The sequence below is a fragment of the Mytilus californianus genome, unplaced genomic scaffold, assembly GCF_021869535.1.
Source record: "Mytilus californianus isolate M0D057914Y unplaced genomic scaffold, xbMytCali1.0.p SCAF_7, whole genome shotgun sequence".
NCBI classification, from domain to species: domain Eukaryota; kingdom Metazoa; phylum Mollusca; class Bivalvia; order Mytilida; family Mytilidae; genus Mytilus; species Mytilus californianus.
The window spans coordinates 92,722,803-92,749,807 of NW_026262723.1; the positions used below are offsets into that span (position 1 = coordinate 92,722,803).

Sequence of the window (27,005 nt, forward strand, 5' to 3'; positions counted from 1 at the left end):
GAAATAAAATTTTACATACATTAACTTTAATATATATCAAGACTACATACCAAATTTCAGACCAATCAGACAATACATGCACCAGCAAATGCATTTCTTGCACCCCTACCTTCACACCCAAATTTTATCATTTTTCTGGTATGGAATTTTCAATTTCCTCAAAATACCTTCTTTATTCAAACGCTCATAACTTTTTTATTAGTGCAATTTTTACGAAAAACTAAAGTGTTTGTTAAAGTAGAAACATTGATAAAATTTAATCATTGATAAAATTTTCCAAAATTAGAACGCATTATTGTGTAACTAAGGTTATTTTTCTAAATTCATTTCAAATCACGAAAATTCCAAACCAGAATATTTAAAAAAATCAATGAAAAATTCAAAACTCAACCTACAGTTTTCAGAATTGCATTAAAAAATTCTATAGTCATACTACAATACACAAAATTTAACTTTATGGGGGTCTTGAATAAACTTTTGGCTTATTTACCTGTATATTCAACACCCCCTTTACACCATCTGCCAAAGGCAAAATCAAGATGTCATAAAAACTTTAAAATGCTGTAAAATCCTTATTTTTTGCAATTTTGAGATGAAATAAAGTGTTTTGGAAAGGTTAAGATGCCAAAAATTCATTTCAATTAAAAAAAGTAAAAAATTCAACAGATTTTTAGAATTAATTTTTTTTTTCAAAATCAAACAAAAATAGAACCAAAAAATTAACAATAAATTACAAAATCACTTTTCAATGGCAAAACAACTTTCTAAAATTTGGAAAATTAACGTTTGTAAAATCTGAATAGGAAAAGAACTTTTATTTCACAAATAAAGGCCAAAATAAGGAATTTTGTTTGAACTGGACCAAACCCTTTGAAGCCAGAGTTGGTCATTTCTTTAATCTGCAGCTAAAAATAGATCAAAAGAATCCACAGAATTAATTGACAGCATCACTTAGCCAATTAAAAATCTGAATCAAAAGTTACATAATGACAAAAAGTATAAAAACTAACACTTCTATGGTCTTTCATGCAAGTTTCTTTCGACGCTTTACACTGCACCACCAAAATATTTGTCTCAACATGTATCCAAAAGGTTACTGGCCATTCAACAAAGGCTTAGCTGGACGGCTGCAGAGAAGGAGAGTTGCACCTGTGTGTAGATTCCAGAATGGCAGAATTCCATGGAATGTTCCTGTTCCTGTCCCTGTACTAGAGTTGTCCACTACACCAGACCAAGATATCAATAATGCTCCTGTTGTTGAAATGAATGTTGAACAGAAGGACATTAAAGATGAACCTACAATCACTTCTACTTCAGCTGTACACAATGATGGCATAAAGACTCGTTCCCAGCTACTGGTATCATCCTATGACCTGAAAACAGAAGAAGAAGATTGGAGTTCACTTTCTGGTATGAGGTTCGTCGATCATGAAGAGATGATGAAGATGCTGAACATTGTTATAAAGGCTCACACAAAAGAATTCAAGTACTGCAAAAATCCAGAAATACTGGCACACAGACAAGTTAAATGGGGAGTTTGCTGGAAATATACCCTTAGATGTAAGAACTGCACCTACATGAGCCCAGTTATAAAGTTATACAAAGAAGTTGTCACCAATAAACCTGGTACCAACCCTGGAGCACCCAATGTTGCAGTAGCTGCAGTCCTACATGACTGTCCCATTGGTAGTACAAAGTTCCAGGAGCTGTTTGCTAGAATGAACTGTCCTCCTCCATCCAGAACAAGCATGCAGAGAATGTCACATAATGTTGGAAAGGAGCTAGTAAAACTTAACAGGACAGACATGTCAGAAAAACTGGAGATTGTTAAGTCAGTAAATCGAGAGAGGGGGCTACCAGAAAATGTGATTAATGTTACAGTCGACGGAAGGTACAACAGTCAGACCATTACCAGCCGCAAGAAACCGGGACTGAATGCCACCCAAGCTTTCACACTTGCCATTGAGACAATGACAGAGAGGCAATATATTGTTGCATCATTTGCCCAAAATCAGATGTGCTGGAAAGGAGCCTGGCTGAGGGGGAAAGGTTTCGATGTTAATTGTCCCAATGGCCACGAAGACTGCACTGCAAACTTATACAGAGCAGCTCCAGTGTCAGAGTACCAGATGGGTAAAGAAATTGGTTCACAGCTGGCACTTCAAGACATCCTTGTAAAGAATGCCACAACAGATGGAGACGGACGGGCTGCCAAAGGGATAGATGACGCAGCCAGAGCCCTACATCCCATGTGGAAGGTCGAAAGGCTAGCTGACTATGTCCACCTTGGCCAGTCACAGTTCCGAGCATCCCTGAGAGCTCAGTTCAGCGAAGGCATGTTCTATGGGCGTACAAAAGAGATAAAGAAAGAAATGAAGAAGGCTTTTAGTCAAGATGTCAAATGTAGGAGTTCGATGATAGTGGGACAGCTAATGGAACAGTACAAAAGAAATACAGATGACGTATGTAAAGACTTACCCAAGGCTCTGCAGGCGACAATCAGGTGTTATGATGGTGACTGCTCCATGTGTAAACAGCACTCAGTGGTATGTGCAGGTGATGAGAGCTACAACTGGTGGACCCGCTCCAAGTATCTTGGCTGCTATAACATTACTATCCTGCAAATGGACGAAAAAGACAAGTTGTTACTGCAAGAGATCTTGAAAATGAAGCTTAGTGAAGATGCGATAAGTAGTATGAAGCTTTACAACACAACAAACAAGAATGAAGCTGTGCACAGATCCTTGAGTGTGAATTTACCCAAGAATGTAATCTTCTCAAGAGGCATGGAGGCCAGATTAGCATCTGGAATTCACAGAAACAACAACATGCCAGGAACCTCAGCAAAGCAAAAGTGTGAACATCTGGGGGTTAATTTATCTGATTCCAGTTTAAAGTTCCTCGACAGTATGGACAAACAGTTTACCTACAAGCAAGAGTATGAAAAAAAACCTGAAGTTAAACGTAGACGTCTCACACAGAGTGGTGAAAAAATAGTAGAACATAGAGAGGCCAAGGTAAAAAGTAAAGAGCGCGATGTCTACAGAAAAGGGCAGTTGGACCCAGTGCCTGCCTTACTTAGCCATAGTACCTACTGCAAGAGAAAACTACCACCAGCACCATAGATGAGACAGCAACCCAGCAACACAGTAACTCAACCAAAGGTCCTTTTAAGGACCACCCAAATCTTTCAAAAAGATATCTGAAATTGTTGTTTACATCAATAAAATAAAATAAAGTAAATATTTAATTTATAAATCCTAAAACATGAATAATACCAAGGTTATTGTTTGCCATCTTTAAGTCCAACTTGCAAGGTGGCAATGGAGCTGGGTGACCCAAGCAATGGCCACATGAAATGCAAGTTTTTCTACTGTTGTTGAAGCCGTGTGGCTCCAACACCAGATGATCAACATTAATGCATTTTGAGTTGTGGCACAGATGCGAGACATCAAAATTAGGTAAATGAAAATTTAGATGCCTTATCATGTACGCAAGTCTGTGCACATGTATTTGTCTCCACCCGCCGGCATTGGGATGCTTGAAATTTATCACCCCATATTTGCCATTAGGCGTACAAGTCCCTGTCCAAATCAGACAGTGCCCATTTTGGCCAGGGGCAGATTTTTCTTGTAATTTTGCTAAATATTTTTGAATAAATCCCTCCATTTAAACTTTAAGAACTATTTCTTATCAGAATGAGTAGGAATTTGCTCAAAATAGAAAAATTATGAGCCCCTGTTTTGAGATTTGCCCCAAAAGTTTCAACATATAAATAACAATCCAAAAATATGGCAAAATAGGATTTTTTTTGGCATTTAAAAATATTTTCCAATTATTTACTATAAATTAACAATGAAATATCTTTACATTTCAATTTTGAGGCAAATTGTGCAAATCAGGGGACCAAAATGTCCATTTTGGGGTACAGTGGTTTCAGCCTCTTAGGCCCGAGAACACAGTTATTTTCCCCTATTTGTCTATTAAAACATAATGGCAATTAAAAAAAATTCCACCTGCTCTATTCTAAAAAGATTTGGTGTGCATAAAGTTTGACTTTTATCCCAAAACATATCAAAAATTCAGAAAAGTCTACCAGCTCATTCTCTCCTGGTAACCCCAAACATAAGGACACCGGTAAGGATGAAGCCAGAGAGCTTCCGAGAAGAGGAAATTCCACCTTTATTTACCTGACCAAATCACTCATTTCTACAGAAAATTTCAAAAAGATTTTTTCCAGACAGTATATTTGAAGTCTTATCTTTCACCTAAATGCAAACAAATAATGAAAAATTCCAAAAAAAGACAAAGAAAAAAAATAAGAAAAAAAACACTGAAATTAAAGGGAACTACATTTGTGGACAACGAAAATTGAAGGTAGATAACTGTGTCCTCGGACCTGATAATGAATCACACAAATTCTTTAAATGACATAATTTCACTTTGAAATAATATGGATATACATGTAACTCATCAGAATTTGTAAGACAACGAAGTCTTGTAAAGGAATTATAGTATATAAAAGTATTTAATTCCTGTCATTTTCCCTGTTATCTTGTCAGATAAAATGATACTATATGAAAAATTGGTACTTATACAAAAATACAAAAATCTCATGAAAATACATAATAGGGACTAAGTACTTATCTTTTTTTCTTAATTTTTATTTTTAAAATCCATTGATTAATTATTCAACTTGCATTTCCAAACTGAAGAAAATCCATATACAAACTGTATGAAATAGATCTATGAACATATATTAATAAATTATTTATAACTGAAATAGATTTCATGTTTTAGGAACTTGTCCACTACTTATTTTTTTTGTCTACACAGGATCTGTTGTTTTGTCCAGATTTTACAGTGCAGTCAAACAGAAAATCTGGTCCTGTAAGTATGTCTGTTGGCAAGATATGGAGGAAAAGAGGGCTTTTGAACATGCACATAAGGGTCTGAATATATTTGACCTATATACATAAATGGACTATAATTATTATGAGTTTTAATATTGATATTGTAATGTAGATAAAATACATTGAGGACTTCAGAATTTTTTTTAATCATCTTTGTATTTGAGTGGATTTAAGAGAATTGTTTTTTCTTTATCTTTACAATGGCTTCATTATTTTCAATGTGTCTAATCTAATTGAGGATACAAAAGATTAAACTTTATTTTAGAATATTGCCATTTAATGAACCGGTAAGTCAAAAAGGCTGTTATATTTTTATTCTTGTCTTAATTTTGAAAGCAAGATGTGATTGATAATGTGACAACCATCAAAGGACAATGATCTAGACTGAAATCAGCATACATGTGCAAGTATAATTCCTGGTTATAAATCAATATTCTTTATATTTGTAGGACAACCCAGAAGATATGACTTCTATAGACAGTTGTGAATATATATGGGAAGCTGGTGTTGGATTCGCTCACTCCCCTACGCATAACCATACTCATGATCAAAATCGTACAGAAATAATCAAACTACTACTCACTTGTTTCTCAGAAACTATGTACTTGCCTCCTGTTGGTAAGTGCCTGCATCCATTCTTTTTTATTTTAGCAAACTATATGACATACCAAACATTACATCTGGTGCTCAGAAACCACTGCATTAGAAGAAAATCCGCTGCTATCCTGTATCTATTCATTATAAAAAACAAACCACTAATAAAGTGTTTGTTCCTACGTGTGGGTGAAGTGAGTTAATTCCAATTCATTAGTTTTTAAACACTGATTAATTATTGCCCTTGTAATGTCAGCTATTTATTTCTGACATGTTTTCCAGTACAAACAAAAAAATGTAGTAAACTTATTTCATCCTCAATTTAAAATTTATAAGATAACGAAACATTTCCGTTAATATTACGGTATAACCATGCCAATATGATGAAACACTTGATCCTAAAAAATGTTTGTCTTTATAGGGATAAAATCACATGGTATGCTTGATGCTGACATCAATCTAGAAAACCTTGTCAAATACATTCATAAATTATGAACCCATGTGCCGGTACAATTTGAAATATATTTAGTTATCTGATAACCAGAAAATAAATTTTACATGGCCATATAGGAGTGGCCATCATGTTGTGAGTCTGCAGGCCTGGAAATCATATACAGCATTTGAGACTGATTGATGCATGATTAATGTTCAGTGCATTATTTCAGAGGTCAGAAACAGAAAAGAATTGTTTTCAGTTTGGTTGTAATGACTTTTTCTAGTTTGAAATATATAAATAACAAAAATTTGAGAGCACTTCACTTTTATTGTACTATAGAAAATGTTGACATTTTGTTTATTTTACAGCTGATGCCCACACATCACCTAACCAATGGATTCATTACTTCTCATCAACAGATAACAGGTAACTGTTTAAAATTTACAATGTTTTAGAATTTATTTATCAATCATAAGTATAAAAAATATGGAGATGTGGTATGATTGCCAACCGGAAAACTATCCATCAGGGACCAAAGTATCTGGATAAAGCATTGATTTGCATAATTTTGTTTTATAGTTAAGGCTTGTAAACATGCCATATTAAATTAAGGAAGGTCTCTAACACGACTGAATCAAGTTCAGGAGTAAATTATAACTGATTTCAATATCATATTCAGGTCATGATGTCATAGAATGCACATGATTTGGATAGATGGATATGTTCAGCTCATAATGTTGAATGCAATATATGAAATTTCATTGCACTTTTTAAGCAAATATAAATCAAAAGGAATAATTAGAGAAATGGGGAACAAACATAACTTTGAAAGGCTTCTGTCTGTCGCCTGTGAAAAATAAATGTCAAAACTTTGCCAACATTAATGAGTTTTTGGAAATATTTTAACTTTTGAGTTGGATCTGTGGTTTTAGTGGTCCAGGGCTCGACAATAACGCTTGTCTGATTGTCCGGTACCAGAGGAAAAACGGGTCGGACAAGTAAAAGCCATATCAAGCTTGTCCGATGGGACAAGTAAAATCATTCTGTAGAAAATAAATTAAATCCAACTTTGATGATCAAAGCAATAAACAAAAAACAAGAAAAGAAGATAAAAACAAATATTGATTTGACATGTTTACTTGCGATCGATAATTTATAACTGGTTCTTTGTCAGATATTTTATAACAGATAAAATGCATACTATTCTCGGAAATCAGTCTTGTCTATTGGAATCAGCGGTGGTCTGATGAGACTTTGGCATTGATGAAAACTAGAACCTTGGCTATTGGAATCAGCGGTGGTCTGATGAGACTTTGACATTGATGAAAACTAGAACCTAAGTCCTGTGACTTGACATGACTAGATTCAGTTGTTCTGGACTCATATTTTTGAAAAGGAAATCAAGAGATATAAATCAAATTCTGTTGTATTGTTTTAATTCATTTTGTTCATTGAATCAACCTAAAATGCAAAAAAGGTTAATATAAAGGGTTTTTTTTTTTTGGACAAGTTACAATTCCATTCGGACAAGTAAGTTTTGGTATGTACTTGTCCTATTGGGCAAGTTGAAAAAAAAGTTATTGTAGAGGCCTGTGATGTTTTGTTACACCTAGTTCATTCACATCTTTTCTAGAGCCTTAACAGAGTAAAAGCTTGTTATAAAGTATGGCCATTAACAGTATAATGATGATTTTTGCAATAACTTTATGCTGAACTGAGACTTCTTTCACATCTACAAATAATATCTTATTATTTTATAATGTATAAAAGTTATATAAGATAAGACTTTGGATCTTGTTTTTGATTTTCTAATGGTGAAATTTGCACACTACTGAATGGAAATGGCTAAAATATATTTAGATAAAGAGGAGTTGTAACAAGTTACCAACATAGAACACTAAATAAACGAGGAATATTGTTTCACTATAGCGTTTTAGAAATTTTAATTTGCAGTTTTAAGTCATGTTAAATACTCTTCTAAGATCCATCTTGAAGGTTTGTTCTGAAAGCTGTTTTTTCATTTTAAATGAAATGTAATAGTTTTTTTGCTTTACTTGTTCAGACATGCAGTGCCATTTCATGCATCATCAATTGTTTTAGTCAGACATGCAAAGCCATTTAATATATGATTACCTATTTGTTTCAGACATGCTCTACCATTTAACATATGATTACCTATTTGTTTCAGACATGCTCTACCATTTGATATATGATTACCTATTTGTTTCAGACATGCTCTACCATTTGATATATGATTACCTATTTGTTTCAGACATGCTCTACCATTATTTACTTCCTTACTCAACATAGTATGTTCATATGACCCTGTAGGCTATGGCCTACCATATAATCATCTGATGTTCACAGACTCTCGGGAACCATTAGTAGAAGTAGCCCTGCAAGTTTTATGTGTTACGTTGGAGAATGAAGCATCCAATAATCAGAATGTATCTGTGGACGGAACATCTGGTGGAACTGCTATGGAAAATGGACAACCAGATGTAAGTTACATATAGATCTACCACTGTATTGAGTGTGATACGATATTACTCTTATTGAGACACATAGGTTTTCAAAGGACAAGGTACGATAAGCCCCCGTTTTGGCCCCCCTATTTTCTCATTTTTCAAATTTTGATTTGGAAAGCTACTTATTATGTTGAAATATTCCATTAGGTTTGAAGTTTGTTTGGATGAACTTCAAAACCATTAATTTCAGCAACTAGGATAGGTGAGGGGGTGAAAGGGCATCAAAAACGCCAAAAGTAGGAAACATTACGATTTTTGGCCTGTGTTTCTTAAAATTTAATAGCGTGCGCCTACGTGACCTGGAGAAAATTATGGTGATCTAGACAGCAAAAACAGTGATAATGACATTGTAATAAAAAAAATCCTGGGTCACATTGGCGCAGGCACTTAAAAACTAAAAAATCGTTGTACGGAACACCACCAAAGTGAATAATAATTACAATATCTGAATAATAACGGAAAGTTTACTCACCTCACCTCACCCAGTTGCTGAAATTAATGGTTTTGAAGTTCATCCAAACAAACTTCAAACCTCAGGGAATATTTTAACATGAAAAGTAGCTTTCCAAAATAAAATTTGAAAAATAAGAAAATAGGGGGGCCAAAACGGGGGCTTATCGTACCTTGTCCTTTAAAACAAGAGTTTTGCTGAGTATTTTAAATATATTGAAATTTTAACTTTTGAGAGTGGAGGAATATAGTATTGCTCTTATAACACTGTGGTGGAATTTGTTTCTCTAATGAAACAATATGTTGACAACACTTATCTTTGTTTTCCAATGATTTGCAGAAATATGTGTTCTTTTTATGTTACGTCATCCAGTATGGTTGCCTTTCTGCATGTTGTCACAATAGCAAATTCAGAGGAAAGCAAGAAAATTTGACATCATATTTTAATTTTGACCAATGAAGAACTGAGATGAAACGAACCACACATTGATTATAAATAAAATAATTAACTGATCTGTGAAGGTATAAATCAGCTAAGAATTAAGGAAATGATCATTGACATTTTTTGAGTTAATATTATCAGTGGCCTCTGTGAGGTATAGAAAGGTAAATTTTGCTCTTGATATTCATAAATTATTAATGAAAAAAATGTATGCTGTATGTCTTGTTATGAAACTGAAAATGGGTAGGGTCTATCTTGTACTTTGAGAATGAGTTTTGGAGAGCATAATACTCTTGACATCATTCTTAAAATGAAATTAAAAAATTATACATTCATAAAGCATCATATTTTTATTTCTTGTAAATTCGGAAAATTTTTTAACTGTTTTGAAATATTTCTTTAGTTGGTCTACCTTGTAATCATGTATTCCTAAGTAGAATATTTGATTCTATGTCATGTTGAGTTTATGTAAGCATTTGATGTATTGTTGTATCAATGTTAGATATTTTGACATTTTATCTGACATTAGAAAAAGATGAAGAATATGCCATGTGGCAATCAAAAAATTATCCCAAAAAAAATCCAACAACACCATGGCAAAAAAAAAAAGAAAGATGAATCATTGCACAGAAAACTAAAGATTAAGCAACATCAACCCCATAAAAACACTGGGGTGTCACATAATTGTGAACAGTTCCTGCTATACTAGTTGCACCCATTACTCATGACAAATAAAAATCTGTTGATAAGTTGAGGACTGATAGCTTATAGAAATAAAAAAAAATGTATCTTTTTTGGCTATTTCAGGCTGCTGGTCCAGATAATCTGTTTGTCAATTACCTGTCCAGGATACACAGAGAAGAAGTAAGTATTTGGATATTTAAAGATGGGATTTTCCAGGTTTGACAAATGTCAATGTATATTGATATTTCCTATATATCAAAGTACTTGGATAGAACTTTTAGTCAACAAATTGCTGTATAAATAAGGCAATATGTTGAAACTGATAGAATGATATCCAACCAAAATAAATTGTACAAATTAAATTAACGTTATTTTCCCTGTGATATTATGGTAATGGTCAAATGTTCCAACTTTCCTTTTTTTCCTTCGAATTTGTTAACTTAAAAATACTACAAATTTATTTAAAGGGAAACTCCGCAAAAAAATGAAAAATTGATATTTTGTTCTTTAAGCATAAAAAACCACATGTTCATAAATAAAAAACTTTTATTCTCTATGTAAAGAGATCAAAATCGATTTTTGAAATTCACTATCAGTTCTCGACATATCGCCATCTTGTCGGCATGTTCGATCTAAAAAGTCACGTGATATCTATAAACCACAAAGAACAAAAAGAATCGGGGATTTACCGACCGTGCGTTAAAAAACTCCCATCATCAATTGGGGATTATCGTAGACGGTTATTCAGTGTCAAAATGTCTTGTCAAGCGTACGGTTGTTCTATCAGACAAGGTTATGACAAAAGTCTACATAGTTTTCCCAATCCCACAAAAAAAAGAAAGAATTGTATCAGACATGGTTGTACAACCTTAAAATAGTTGCATCTATAGCAAGCACAAGTTGGTGTGTGAAGACCATTTTGAACAATATTGTTTCGAGGGAGATTTGATGGTAATTATCCTTTTTTAATAACAAAATAACCTAGCAGTTCTGATAGCTATAGTTATCAAATCCTTATATGATAAGATCTCGTTGAATAAAAAAAATAAAGATTTGATGAGGAAGAACAGTTTCAATTATAAGAAAGACAAATGCAGTGTTCTTGTAACAATCACTGATTTACAGAAGATTCATTAGTATGCCTCTTTTATATAAAGTGCATTGATTTGTATAAAGAATAGTTCCGTATTTAGACAAGATAATTTTTCAATTAATAAAGTTATACGATATAAAATAACATTTTTAATTATGATATTTAACGGCTATTGACAAGGAGCAATGTTAGGAAGAGGTTTTAGCTGGGACATAATATGTTGATATAGTATAATATTCCCAGGTTATAGATATGTAAATATCGAAATATCGGACATCTCAATTTTTTTTATTAAAAGTGTTTTTTTTTTTAACTAATCTTTAAATTATATCAAATTGATACGGGATCAATTCGGAACGGTCACTTATAAAGACACTAAGCTTTACAGTTAAATCTGTGACTCTATCTTGTATGTTCGGTGAAAAATTTATATTTTTTTTTCTTTTTAAATTTTATTTACGTTATCTTATTATATATATATTTTGGCTTCCTCCCGAATTGATAATAGGTATGTCAGAATTATTGATAGATGTCGTGTCAGAGCGACACATTCAGTTAGGTATTCCAAGGACGTATATTAGATTCACGTCCCTGGGTATTCCAGTGACATCCTGTCAACTAAAAATTCGTATTACACAATTATATAATACAGGTTCATGCATGGCCTCTTTATTGAGGTACCCGGTGTGCACAGGTAACATTTATTGAACCATATATTTGTGTCTAACGTTGTTTATCTTGTGTGTGTTTGAAATTATAATTCCACCTTTTAATGAATGATGTTCTGATAATAATAGTATCCACTATTTTTGCTGATAATAAGTTTAAAAAAAAATATAAACATGACCTTTGAACATTTTTGTGAAATGAATATTGTTTTGTCATGATTCTGGACGATATTTTTGAAGAAAAAAAATTCTTCACGCAATACAAGCTTTTGTCGATTGGCAAACATGCAGATATATAAAGTAATGCAGCACTTATAGTCACTATCAATATTAATTCATTGAAGATAAGAGAGCCGATTCTATGTCTAATGTCCATATCTTTATAAGGATTAGGACGACAGGGGGAAAAGGAGCGGAGATAGAGTGGCATAGTGAAAAAAAAATAACCGAATAGAGAACAATATAGAGAATGATCGACGAAAAGCGAAATAGTTATTGTAAAGGAGCGGAGATAAAGAGAGGCATAGTGAAAAAAAATGTTTGCTTGACAAAGTTATTGCTCGCTTTGATATTTTTAGTTATACAAAATCACACATCGTGTTCCTAATTGGTATTCACGTGCACTAACTTGATGCTGGGAACAGTATATTAATACATATGTTCCTGCTTGATGTGTTAAGTTTCTGCATAGCATGGTTAAAATAATTATTATCCCATTTGTTATATCGTAGTGTCACGGTGTTACTTTGTTAAATTTATTTAGTTTGTTAATGATTGTGTAAATAAGAATAAGTCTGTATAAAAACTTCATACCATTTTAGTGATTGCCTATAGGCGTTTGATTATTGTTACATTTAAGATATATATATATATATATATATTTAGAACCTTGCATACATCTTAAAGTAAAAGATGTGTGTCTGAGTTAAACGACACAAGAACCCTGTAATACTAGTACGAGAGTATAGCATGTAAAAATTCCTACTCAATATGGTTGTATTGGAAATCTTTTCATACAGATTGACAACTCATGGTCCGACATGCATGTAATATTTGCCACATGACGCTCATAGTTCTTTCTACATTGTACCATCATCATCTTATTCATTAAATATTGCTGTACACATCGATGGTTCACACCCAAACAAAATGGGAGTAATATACCTTCAGATCTTCTCCGTGGTATACACTTGTGAAATATATAGAAGAAATTCGGTATTGAAGTGAATCTACATCTCACAAACACAATTTTTGAATTACGATTTTGAGTGAACACCCACCAAACCAATACAAACGTATGGCAAGATATAACCATGCAGGCATTTAGTTTTCGTCAGACACCAGATGAATAATCACTCTCATAAACGTATATATGCATGCAGTTTCAAATATCAAGAACAAGCGGTCGATGTCTATAGATCATTGTTAAGTCCGTTTACTAACTGTTCAGAGTCAGACATGTCAATAGTTCATTCTTGGAACCTTCATATACCCCATCCGACGATGGGAACTCTTTCTGATAGTGTTGACAACATAAGATTGTTTATCTGTACAAGTGGTTGCATGGCCTCTCCTGCCCCAACAAACAAATACGCTACTAGTCTGCTATCTCTGGAGCTCATCCTCAATGGCGCTTATACGTCAGGAAACTTACAAGTATACTAGTAAAGATTGTTTCAAGAACAACGAGGTTGGGACGAACTGTTCTAAAATCGTCAATATCAGTAATACATTACTAAGATATGCCTTTAATTACAACAACTGTATTACTAATTTGGATTAATGACTGCTATCCTAAAAAAAATCCTCAAACAAATTAATGTATTAGCTTAGATTTATAATGTATGTATATTCATTAATGAAATAAACGATAATTGGTATTCTTTTCTCAAATAATTTGTCTAAGTGATTGTCAAATGAATTTAATTATGTAAGAATGAAATGTTAATAAGAAAATTTAAAAAAATCATGCATGTTGTACTGTTGTATTTTTTCAAGTAAAAACTTTAAAATTGCGATAGTTTTACGATTGTTAGCATTTAAACATCGCCAGATTTAAATACAAGTTAAAGAATTCCGGTAAAGTAAATTAAACAGATGTGCAATGATTATTAATTGGAAAATGTAACATTTAATTTTTAAGATTAAAAGTACTATTCTTTTTAACTTCATATCTTAACTTTATGCTAATTGCATAGAACGTAACCGAAAATTGTTCCATTTTAATATTGTAACACTTCCGGAATTAAAAAGTTGAATGTTAATTTTCAATTTATTTATACAATTTAATTATTGTTTCTCTATTGTCATCGGGTATTTCATCTGGATATATTAAACACGCTATACTCTTTCTGTTAATCCATTCAAAATGACAATATTAACACCTGTGTATGCTTGAATTCACACCTGTGTACGCCTGAGGCTAAATTGCTGCAAGGTAAAGTTCAAACGAATTCTCCTCAAATCGAGAAATAAACAATGACTTTACAAAATAATAGACACACTCTGTTCACAAATATTTTGCATTGAAATGGTTATCAAAGTTATAACGGTAAATAAAACTTAAAATATTTTCAGTTCAATATCAGTAAAAATGTTCTATAGATATTTTATGAAAAAATCTCAATAATTTATGAAATTAATTCGAAAATATTTATATTTAGATAACTTCATATAGGAAGTTTTATTCAATCAATACAAAACGGTACACACATATTCATTTTCTTTCATTCTTATATTGTGGTTATTAACTACGACCAACGGTCATCGGTGCGCTTTTAATTACGTAAAATTCTGATAAGCAATTAAGACTTTAACAGATTTTATTTTTTCCCATGATTCAACAAATCGGGTTAAAACGTCACAACCCAGTGACGTAGGTCAACTAAAAAAGTTACAAATACTTGATTTTCTCCGTTATTAGAAAGAATATAAATTTAAAACTTTGTGAATGTGTTTTTTATGTTAAGATGAACATATTTAGATGATAAGTAAAAAATCGCGGACTTTCCCTTTAAGGGTAATTGGTCATCCACATGAAGTTTAATAAATTAATATGAATTTATTTAAGAAATTGGTTATCCACATGAAGTTTAATAAATTAATATGAATTTATGTAAGAAATTGGTTATCCACATGAAGATGTTTAAGTGACATTTTAAGGCATTACTTGAACATAGTCAAATCTTATTCTGTGGATTCACTATTTTTGTTGGTAACTATTTTCTTGGATTGATGAACAATTGTACTTTAGTGTATATTTGATTTTATGGTTTTGCCAAAGTCTGCACACCAGCCTGTAGAAAATTTGGTTTTGAATTTCCCTTGGAGTTCCGTTTTTCTGTTATTTTACTTTTGTACTTTTTTGAACATTTGAATTGGTGGTCACGAAATCCTTAAAAATTGGTATCTCACAAATAGTAATGAATTTGCAGTATATTGTTTTACTCTAATATTTGCATTGTAAATGTAAAAAAAGACAAAATCTACTCATTGAGAACTTTATCAATGTAGTGTAGTGGAGCTTTAACATACATGTTATTACCTTTGTTTTCAGGATTTCCATTTTATATTGAGAGGCATAACAAGGTTGTTAAATAATCCACTGGCACAGACTTATCTACCTGGTTCTACAAAGAAAATACAGTTTCATCAGGAACTATTAGTAATGTTCTGGAAAATGTGTGATATAAATAAGGTAAAAATTGTGCATTATACTATAGCTCTTCTTTAGAAAAACACAAGATAACTTTGTATTAAGTTAACAAAACTTGAAGACGAATTTGCACCTAATAAAACTTCATAAAATAAAGAAGCAGCTAGTCTGCTATTATACAGCATAAAGTAGTATTGTACTTCAATGTTTTGAATGATGATCTTTGAAAATAGTGTTCCTTCTTGTTATGATGTCACAATGACTAACTAAAGAATTCCAAAGATATTTGATGTCATAATCAAATGATCTGAGAAAAAGCAGATTACTTGTTTTTATATAAAAATCAAAATAACAGGTTAAAAATTAGTAAAAATTATCAAAGAAATAGAGAAAACTCATTTTAAAATTATATATGCATTACCTATTCCTGAAGTCTTGAGCATGTCAACTGACCTTATTATTGTTTGTGATGGAGACTGAAGATATCAATAATACAGGTTTTCTCTATTGTCAAACCAAAGTAACATATTGTGTTTGTATATTTGCAGAAATTCATGTTTTTTGTTCTAAAGAGTAGTGATGTATTAGATGTACTAGTACCAATACTCTATTTCCTTAATGATGCACGTGCCGATCAATGTAAGTAGATTTCCATTGTAAGATGTTTATTAAAGTTTATGTTCCGAGGTTTTCGCATTGTATATTTTGGTGTTTCACTTTGGTAGATATTTTTGTTTTAGTCATTGTTTATATTTGTATAAGTTATTTGTTTGCTTTATGCAACATTTTTGTTGGGAATGTTATTACAGAATAGTGAGTTCTGTCTTAGATAGAATAAGGAATTAGCCACTAAATTTTATACATTCAAATTGTACCTCCAATGCTTTATGTTTTCAGATTCAGGTAATGATAATTTTATTGACTAGTTGAACCTACTGATCTCAGTAAGCACATGCAGTCAAACCTGCCTAAACAGTCACCTCTTTTCAGCAGTCACCTGCCTCTGACGGTCACTTTCAGACAAACCCAAACATTTTCTCTGTTATTTAACTCTTTTCAGTGGTCACCTAATTTTTCGCACGAAATTGTCATTTCAACTTTCGACAACAGTCATTTTAATGTTTTTAACAACCAATATAATCAAGATTAAAAAATATAAGTGTTCAGTATAGAAGTCAAATTGAGAATCCGAACTCGTTTGTAACCGAGTTCATGCAATAGGAGGTGAATTCATGAATTCTTCCTATTCCACTCCTTGCAGTTTCTGTTTAAAACCAACTTATTTCTCCACAAATATTACCATATTTCAAATGTTTTCTTCAAATTTACCAAGGGGCCTTGTGGCTGAGTGGTCTGTTTCACTAACCTGTCAACACTGAAATTCAAATTCAAATCCCGTAGGTGGCAGGTGCGCTCAAATCCAATCTGAAGTGACAAGGATTGTCAGTTTTCCTACCAAAGTTTGGTGGTTCTCTCTGTGCACTCAGGCTTCCTCCACCAATAAAAACTGATTGACACGAAATAGTAGAAAAGTGTTGAAAGTGACATTAAAACACCAATCAATCAATCAATCAATCAAATTTACAACACAGGAATCCACCATTTTTTATTTCACTACTCACAAGAATTATAACTCTACTGATTGAAAACACTGTAACAATTTGCCACCCTCCCAGCCTCAGGCGATGTTGGAATCCAAATTGTTCTGAACCTCTTATAAAAAGTCACTTCTCTTGAGGTGTCACTTTTGATACTTCCCATGAGTGACTGCTTAATACAGGTTTGACTGTATTATTTTGATGCATGCTTAATGTAGGCTTTTTTTATAATATTGTTGGTCTTTTTACATTGCCAACATATAATTATATTTGCTTTAACATCTAATTTCTATGTTAAATTATTTATTATTTCAACAGTAATAATTAAGAGAGTACAGAAAAAAATTGAGAAAATTTGTTTCCCCAATTTGAATAAATTATGATTTTTTCAGTGCCCATTACATACATATTCATTAAATATATTAAAGTACTGATGTGCCAATTTTAACAGATCTTCATATATCAAGATCAAGATCAGCTGATTTTTTGGCTTCACATATATACACATATATAAACTAATACTTTTTTTTAAACCTCAACCACTTATTGACAAGGGCACATAGTGTTACCCTTGCTTGTCATTGTGTCATTTCATCATTTGGCCCTCCTGTAATCAAACAGTTGTCCAACATTTATGTGTTTAATGATGACTAACAGATCAAGTATCCTTTCTATTCTGAATAATTGATTTTCACAGAAATATGTCCCTTAGACAGAAAAATTGTACTTGTCAGGACTTTTTTGTTATGCCTTCAGTTCTGTAGCAGATTTTTGGTACATTTTTTGTCATGATGACCTACAGATCAAGTTTTAGTTGACCAACTTTTCAGAATTAGGCTGTAGACAGAAGAATCTGTATTGTTCTCACACATCTAGTGTAAATGTATCATCTTTTTTAGCACTTTAAATGCCTAACAGAGCTTTTAGTTGAATTGCATCACCAGCACATTGCAGTTAAATATTAGTTTTACTTGTTATCTTTAAAGATGACAGTTTAAATCATTTTTATAGAAATAGAGCTTACAAATTTCTAAATAGTGTCTTTGAGAAAGTACCTTATTTCTTATCATAAAGAATTGTTATCTTTCATAGAATATTGAAATATTCACTCCCTCTGTCATAAGATAAAACACTTTAGATAGCATGTATCTTGTGGCAAAGGCCAGTAGAGTAAAAAAAGGTGTCAATTCTGAAATAAATATATCATTATCATGCAATTTTCAGAAGAAGACTTTTTTTTTGTCTCCCTCATATAATGATCTTGTGATTTCAATCATTTCTTTTCCATTGCAATGCCAATAAACTTTTGTGTTATGATTATTTCTTTGTATTGAGTATAAATATAAATATGAATATGACAGAATTTTCATGAAAGAAAAACATTTTCTCATCTTTCAAGAAGACTCAATCAAAGTTTTCTCTGACAATTGGTAGTCCAATGGTCTGTTCTTAATATACAACCTGTCATCATTTAATTTTGCCTCCATTATCTGTTTTTCCAAGTGCTCAACTCTTTTTAGAATCAACATCGTGTTGTACACTGTATTTTTTATACGTTGTAGAAAGAACTTCAGAAAACATCATCTACTTACACTCTCTGAGTCATATCTGTCATTAAGGCGCTATACCATTATTCTTTTGAAGTAAAATGATCCTAAGTTATATGTAACAAGTAGTATTCAAGTTAGTGTTATTCTTTAATTAATTTTGAAAAAAAACTGTTTTGTCATGGTCTTACATTGGACACATATGTCCCTAGCACTGCCAAAGGGTAAACAGCCTTGTTATTTCTTGTGAAATAAAGAATTTTAAAAATCTCAAGTAATGGTAGCAGGAATTTACAACATGACTCCTTGAAATCAAACATCTATAGTAGTTATTAACAAAAACATTAAATGTATTATTTTTACAGCTCGAGTTGGTTTAATGCATATTGGTGTATTTATTTTGTTACTTCTGAGTGGAGAGAGAAATTTTGGTGTTAGATTAAACAAGCCCTACACTGTACGAGTACCAATGGATATACCTGTATTCACTGGAACACATGCTGACTTTCTTATAATTGTAAGTACTAATGGATAACATATAATGAACTTTTTAGAACTTTAATTATAATATCGAAATCTTTATTATGGTTGTCGGATATAGCACACTTTAATGTTTTATTTTTTTATAGAGAATGGACATCCAATCAGATCATGTTTTACAATGATAAACTCACATTATCAAATATGAATGAATGTACCGGGTAGTGGTAAAGATAAGTTATTCTTGATTGGTTAAAGTCCTCTGTAGAAAAATTGTCTTACCAAAACTTCAAGTCCTTTTGAGTTGTATATTCTGTCCTATTGAAATTGTAATGTGATTGTCAGTTTAGGGATTGAAGACGTTTCGTTTGAAGTAGAATTAATGCTCAACTTAGGAACTTAACCCATAAATCCACTAGTTTGCACTTCAAAGAATCACAAAACATTTTAAAATCTACCAAGGTAAAAGAGAAGAAAATGTCTACTTAATCTAATGATGTGGCCTAATTTAAGAAGTACAAGTATTTATACCCCACGCAACGAGTTGCGGAGGGTATAATGTTTTTGACCCGTCCGTCTGTCAGTCCGTCAGTCCGTCAGTCCTGTTTCTTGTCATCGCAACTCCTCTCAAACCACACAACAGAATTTCACGAAACCTTTTTAGATAATAAGGACATACTATGTAGTTGTGCATATCGACAGGAAATTGCGATTCAATTATTTTTCTAGGAGTTACGCCCCTTTGAACTTATTTACTTTAATGTACTACTGCAACAGTTTGTCATCACAACTCCTCTGATACCACACAACAGAATTTCATGAAACCTTTTTAGATAATAAGGACATACTATGTAGATGTGCATATCGACAGGAAATTACGGTTCAATTTTTTTTTTAGGAGTTACGCCCCTTTGAACTTATTTACTTTAATGTACTACTGCAACAGTTTGTCATCGCAACTCCTCTGATACCACACAACAGAATTTCATGAAACCATTTTAGATAATAAGGACATACTATGTAGATGTGCATATGGACAGGAAATTACGGTTCAATTTTTTTTCTAGGAGTTACGCCCCTTTGAACTTATTTGCTTCAATGTACTATGCAACAGTTTGTCATCGCAACTCCTCTGATACCACACAACAGAATTTCATGAAACCTTTTTAGATAATAAGGACATACTATGTAGATGTGCATATCGACAGGAAATTACGGTTCAATTTTTTTTCTAGGAGTTACGCCCCTTTGAACTTATTTACTTTAATGTACTACTGCAACAGTTTGTCATCGCAACTCCTCTGATACCACACAACAGAATTTCATGAAACCTTTTTTAGATATTAAGGTCATACTATGTAGATGTGCATATCGACAGGAAATTACGGTTCAATTTTTTTTCTAGGAGTTACGCCCCTTTGAACTTATTTACTTTAATGTACTACTGCAACAGTTTGTCATCGCAACTCCTCTGATACCACACAACAGAATTTCATGAAACCTTTTTAGATATTAAGGTCATACTATGTAGATGTGCATATCGACAGGAAATTACGGTTCAATTTTTTTTCTAGGAGTTACACCCCTTTGAAATTATTTGCTTCAATGTACTACTGCAACAGTTTGTCATCGCAACTCCTCTGATACCACACAACAGAATTTCATGAAACCTTTTTAGATATTAAGGTCATACTATGTAGATGTGCATATCGACAGGAAATTACGGTTCAATTTTTTTTCTAGGAGTTACACCCCTTTGAAATTATTTGCTTCAATGTACTACTGCAACAGTTTGTCATCACAACTCCTCTGAAACCACACAACAGAATTTCATGAAACTTTGTAGATAATAAGGTCATACTATGTAGATGTGCATATCGACAGGAAATTATGATTCAATATTTTTTTCTAGGAGTTACGCCCCTTTGAACTTATTTGCTTCAATGTCTTCTGCAACAGTTTTTCATCGCAACTCCTCTGAAACCACACAACATAATTTCATGAAACTTTGTAGATAATAAGGACATACTATGTAGATGTGCATATTGACAGGAAATTATGATTCAATTTTTTTTTCTTACACATATTTTATTTCTCCAATGACAATGAGAGGACGTGGGGTATGTGAGCGCGCTCACTAAGGTTCTTTAATTTTAATTAGTTTTTACCATCAGCAGATGATAAGAAAATTTTATTTAGGTTTTTCAACCAAGTATCGCCATCTTTCTGATTCTAGGTGGAGCAATTGTACAATAAAATTACAATGTCTTATAAATAATTACAGAAAATGATTGTGATTTCATTATCATATGCATATGTAAAACCTGGTGGAATAGAACTCATATACTTGTCAATGGAATGGAATAGCCCTGAAGATATATGTATTGTTTACATCATATATTAATTAACCAAAGTTTGTTCTTAAATTTTTGATGACATTTTTTTCACATATTTTACAGTTTGTTTATGAGTTAAGTAATATGTAAAATTTAATTCTCTAGCAGCGTTTCTTGGGGAGGTTGCTTCTTTTGTTGATTTTACTAATAAATGGTCAGAATTTTCTTTTCCTCTTTTAAAAGGGCTGTTCCATATAAAAGAAGAAGAACTACGATAGTCAATATAATAACAATACTTTTTTTCTGTACTCACAATTGAACAGTACAAATGCATTTATATATTTCTTGTTTTCTTTTATTTATTTCTGATGGAAAAGTATATGTAATTTGCTAATATTGTGGATATCCAAAATATTACCAAATTATGTATACTTTGCCTTAAAGTGTATTATGAGTTGTAGATTCTGTCTTTTAGTACCCAGCTTTATCTTTAAAAAAAAAAACTCTTCATTATTTTTCATAATTCAGTTAATCTATAATAAGAGACAAATTACACTTCATTAAAAATAGAAAAGGCTTTCAACTCTAGTATTTGGAGTTGGATGAAAGGGGGAAAAAATAATTACTGATAGACAACATGGTATAGATAATTGTTTTCCTTCAGTGAAAATTGCTGTTTCTTGAAGTTGTTCTGGGGTTTTCTCCTTTTCTAAAATCAAAACTACAAATAATCTTTATTCTTGATGTCCTGAAATTTGTGTTATGTCTTTTCAACAAAAAAAAGTATGTCATGTGTTTAATTTCATTTTATCAGAAAACAAACTTTTTAACAGATAGATATCGTATATATTTTATCAATGTAATTCTCTTAAGTAGTACTACATTGATCAACATTTAAGTCATCTTCACCTACATTATATGCCTGAGTGACTGAATTTTTGTTTTGCTTTTAAATTAATTTAATGTGAACTCATGAGGATATTTCGATGATATTTTAATAAATTAACTTCTTTATGTAGCACAATATAGTCACTGTGACCTAGATTTCACATTTCAGTTACTTTAAATTCTATTTTAAAATCTATGGTACTGAAATTTACTTCAATTTTTTTACCCCCATACAACACTATTCAGTAACATTTGGGACCCATTGACCTATATTTTATTCTGGTGTGAATGGTTAGATCTTTTAGTCTATATCTGAAAAACCCATGTTTGTTTACTAACACTGTTCAATAGCTTCAGTTCTCATATATGATAAAATAACAATTTCTGCAACATTATGACAACCTGACCTTCCATTTCTTCATTGCACAACGTTTGTTACGTTTCACATTATTGTGTGTATTATTGACATCTATAGATAATTAATGATTTCATTCATACTTTATTGTAAAATATATGCTTTGCCAGCTGATCTTCAATTTTAAGTAGTACCTCTTTCAAGGTCATGTGTCTTATTGTACAACGGATTAGACCATTGGTTAAAAAGGATAGAGTTATTTGAGTACTTCAGTACAATGGATATTGACAGCTTTCATATATCTGGTCATCAGTTTCATTGAGCGATTTGAAAAAAGGACAACTCGTTTGGTTTATTTTGAGAAAACTAACAATGCCTTTTATTTTGGGCTGTTCCTGATTTCTTCCTTTGAGCTGTTTTTCCTATTCATTACATACTTTTGTTGATTTTTTGCATGGCTCTTCTTCAAGCAATACATCACTTGTTTAGATTTACAACATTTTAATAAAGCTAATTGATGGAACAGCCCACATGGTGTGGAATTTTTTATTCTAAGTATAAATCATATCTTTTGCATGAATTTGCATAATTTTATTTTTTAAGATACTTATAATATCGAACCATTAGAAATTACCATAGAAAATCAATTCAGGTTCTTAGTGCTATCTTAAGTTTTATTTCTTGAATTTTGGAGGAGTTCTATTGCTTATTATATATTTATAAAGATATGTACATAGCATGTTAGTTTCCTGCAACAAGCATACAGATGTAATTATGTAAGATCTAGTAATAGATTCTTACATTCAATATGGCAGATTAAAGAGAGATTCCAGGGGCCCCTTTAGGAATTTTTGTTTTAGTTTGCCTCAAGTTGAGGAAAATATTGGAGTGCTTTCTGCATTCATTCAAGAGTTTAGTGTGAACAATAGTTTTGTGCGAAAATATTAACAGAAACATTACAATATGACAGTTTTATTAGGATTGGAAAACAAGTGAATTTTCACTTTTACAAATTCCTCTCCTCTCCTCTCCTCTTCAAGAGTTTGAGGACTACATCTACTACCAGTTTTGATGGTACAGACATAAAGCCATATAATTTAGTGTAAAGATCCTTTTTAGCTCACCTGGCCCAAAGGGCCAAGTGAGCTTTTCTCATCACTTGGCGTCCGTCGTCCGTCGTTGTTAACTTTTACAAAATTCTTCTCCTCTGAAACTACTTGGCCAAATTAAACCAAACTTGGCCACAATCATCATTGGGGTATCTAGTTTAAAAAATGTGTCTGGTGACTCGGCCAACCAACCAAGATGGCCGCCATGGCTAAAAAAAGAACATAGGGGTAAAATGTAGATTTTGGCTTATATCTCTGAAACCAAAGCATTTAGAGCAAATCTGACATGGGGTAAAATTGTTTATCAGGTCAAGATCTATCTGCACTGAAATTTTCAGACCAATCAGGCAACACGTTGTTGGGTTGCTGCCCTTGAATTGGTAATTTTAAGAAAATTTTGCAGCTTTTGGTTATTATCTTGAATATTATTATAGATAGAGATAAACTGTAAACAGCAATAATGTACAGCAAAGTAAGATCTACAAATAAGTCAACATGACCAAAATTATCAATTGACCCCTTAAGGAGTTATTGCCCTTTATAGTCAATTTTTTACAATTTTCATAAATTTTGTAAATTTTTGTAAATTTTTACAAAATATTTTTCACTGTAACTACTGGGCCAAGTTCATTATAGATAGAGATAATTGTAAGCAGCAAGAATGTTCAGTAAAGTAAGATCTACAAACACATCACAATCACCAAAACACAATTTTGTCATGAATCCATCTGTGTCCTTTGTTTAATATGCACATAGACCAAGGTGAGCGACACAGGCTCTTTAGAGCCTCTAGTTTTATAGAAAATGATCTTGTCTCTTAAGACAAAAGTTACCAATTGTTTGGCTTTTCCTCAGTTCAGTTTTAGGAAACTAAATCACCTACATTCATATGAACTATCAGGCAGATGTATCCAGTGACGCGAAACAATTGTAATAAAAGTAAATGAACCTCATCCGTCCTTCAGTCTGCCCGTGACCTGTTCTTGTCATCGCAAATCCTCTGAAAACCACAACAGAATTTCCTGAAACTTTTGTAGATAATAAGGACATACTGTGTAGATGTGCATATCGACAGGAAATTATGATTCTATTTTTTTTTCTAGGAGTTATGCCCCTTTGAACTCAAAATTTTGGTCTTGATATACTACTGCAACAGTTTGTCATTGCAACTCCTCTGAAACCACACAACAGAATTCCTGAAACTTTGTAGATAATAAGGACATACGATGTAGATGTGCATATCGACAGGAAATTATGATTCTATTTTTTTTTCTAGAAATCTTGCCCCTTTGAACTTAGAATTTTTGCCTAAATATACTACATGTATTGCAACAGTTCGTCATCGCAACTCTTCTGAAACCGCACAACAGAATTCCTGAAACTTTGTAGATAATATTAACATACTATGTAGATGTGCATATCAACAGGAAATTGTGATTTAATTTTTTTCTAGGAGTTATGTCCCTTTGAACTCAGAATTTTGGCCTTAATATACTACTGCAACAGTTTGCCATCGCAACTCCTCTGAAAGCAAACAACAGAATTTCATTTATCTTTGTAGATAATAAAGACATAATATGTAGATGTGCATATCCACAAGAAATTATGATCAGTTGACTTTTGGAGGAGTTGTGAGTCTTTGAACTTAGGAATCTAGTGAGATTTTGTTTGCCCACTGACAATGTGGGGGCGTGGGGTATGTGATTGTGCTCACAAAGGTTCTTTAATATTTCAGAAGCTAAGAGACCTGGATGCTTTATACATTGTATGTAGTTGCCTTACGTTATGAGGTTTCTGTCTGTGATATGTAATTTGTCCTTGACCTCATTTTCATGGTTAAGTGATTGTTTGAAAAAAAATATTGTTTTTTTTTTGTCATGTGACATACTCACTTATTATGAGAAATAGAATAAATATGTTGGTATATGGGATCCTTGCAAGGTCTACATGTCTATCAGACAGGATTCACCTGACCTCTTTCTCATTTCATAGATCAGTGATCAGGTTAAGTTTTTGTAGTCAAGTCTGCATCTCAGATACCATAAGCAAAAGGTCAACTATATTTGGTGTATAGAACTATTGTAAGGTGTACATGTCCGACTGGCAGGTTTCATTTGACAGTGACCTAATTTCCATGGTTAATTGGTCAATGTTCAGTTTTCCTAATTAGGTCTATTTCTCAGATGATATAAGGTTAAGACAATAGGCTTACTATATTTGGTGTATGATATGATTGTAAGGTGTAAATGTCTGTCTGGCCTCTGACTAGACCTATACATCATTTCTATGAATAATGTTAAGTTTGTGATACTTGTAGTAGAAATTTCATAAAACATAAGTTCAATCACAGTAAGTTAAGCAGGCTAGACATTTCAGCATGAGTACTCTTTCAAATTGGTAATCCTCATTATATTATGTTATGCTGTCCATTTTAACATTAAAGATACTATGATACTCTTAGGATCTGGGTTCTTGCTTTGTAAACCTGGATCTGCCTTTTTCATCCACATTGCTAGCAAAAAAGGACAGGGATTGGACCTTTGCTTTTGAATTATTCATTTGTGCTTATAATATTTATGTCCTAAATGTAAATTAATTGATTTGCTATCCAGTAAACATCATATACATTACCATTCAAATAGATTTGTATTGATAAATTTTCACAAAATATTTTTTATCATTACATTTTATCAGATAATAATCATCCCTTCAGAAATGCACATATATACAAATGGAAATGCTTGAAATATAAATGACATTCTAGAGTTCAAAGTATGGGTGAGCAACGGTAACAATTTATTTCTGAATTTTATTTGGACTTGAGTGTCAGTAATATAATAAAGCTGTATTATCCATGTAATGAAATAATTTTGTTTTCCAGGTGTTCCATAAGATAATTACCACAGGTCACCAAAGGTTACAGCCTCTGTTTGATTGTCTGTTAACTATCATTGTAAATGGTAAGGAGAATATACTGTTAAGTCTATTAGAGTTCAGAATAATACATATTCAGAGTACTTTCACCTGTCACTTATTTTGAAATTTACAGTGTGATTAAATTAGTTCATTTTAAAAAAATGTTGTTACATACTGGAAATTTAATCAGGTTTTTTAATAGCCTTGGAAATTAAATGGACATTTTTCAGGTTTACTTAGGTCAGTATGTTTTATTGCTTTTTTTAACCACAAGTTTGAATGTTCTCATCAATATATTTACATCTGTTTATTT

General features: G+C 32.1%; 2 protein-coding genes across 5 annotated transcripts in view; one reads left to right on the forward strand and one right to left on the reverse strand.

Moving 5' to 3' along the window:
- LOC127708661 (ankyrin repeat domain-containing protein 50-like) overlaps positions 1-27,005 on the reverse strand; it is a 267,995-nt gene that overhangs the window by 75,671 nt on the left and 165,319 nt on the right. The gene's annotated exons all lie outside the window — the stretch shown is intronic.
- LOC127708658 (protein HID1-like) overlaps positions 1-27,005 on the forward strand; it is a 51,685-nt gene that overhangs the window by 6,876 nt on the left and 17,804 nt on the right. For both annotated transcript variants that reach the window (XR_007985340.1, XM_052213738.1), the window contains exons 5-13: positions 4,837-4,890; positions 5,363-5,531; positions 6,312-6,369; positions 8,216-8,444; positions 10,171-10,227; positions 15,365-15,505; positions 16,012-16,102; positions 18,974-19,125; positions 26,658-26,736. Coding sequence is in view for 1 of the 2 variants with exons in the window: in XM_052213738.1 (XP_052069698.1) it covers positions 4,837-4,890; positions 5,363-5,531; positions 6,312-6,369; positions 8,216-8,444; positions 10,171-10,227; positions 15,365-15,505; positions 16,012-16,102; positions 18,974-19,125; positions 26,658-26,736 (1,030 nt within the window). In the remaining variant the exon portion in view is untranslated. The remainder of the gene's footprint in view (positions 1-4,836; positions 4,891-5,362; positions 5,532-6,311; positions 6,370-8,215; positions 8,445-10,170; positions 10,228-15,364; positions 15,506-16,011; positions 16,103-18,973; positions 19,126-26,657; positions 26,737-27,005) is intronic.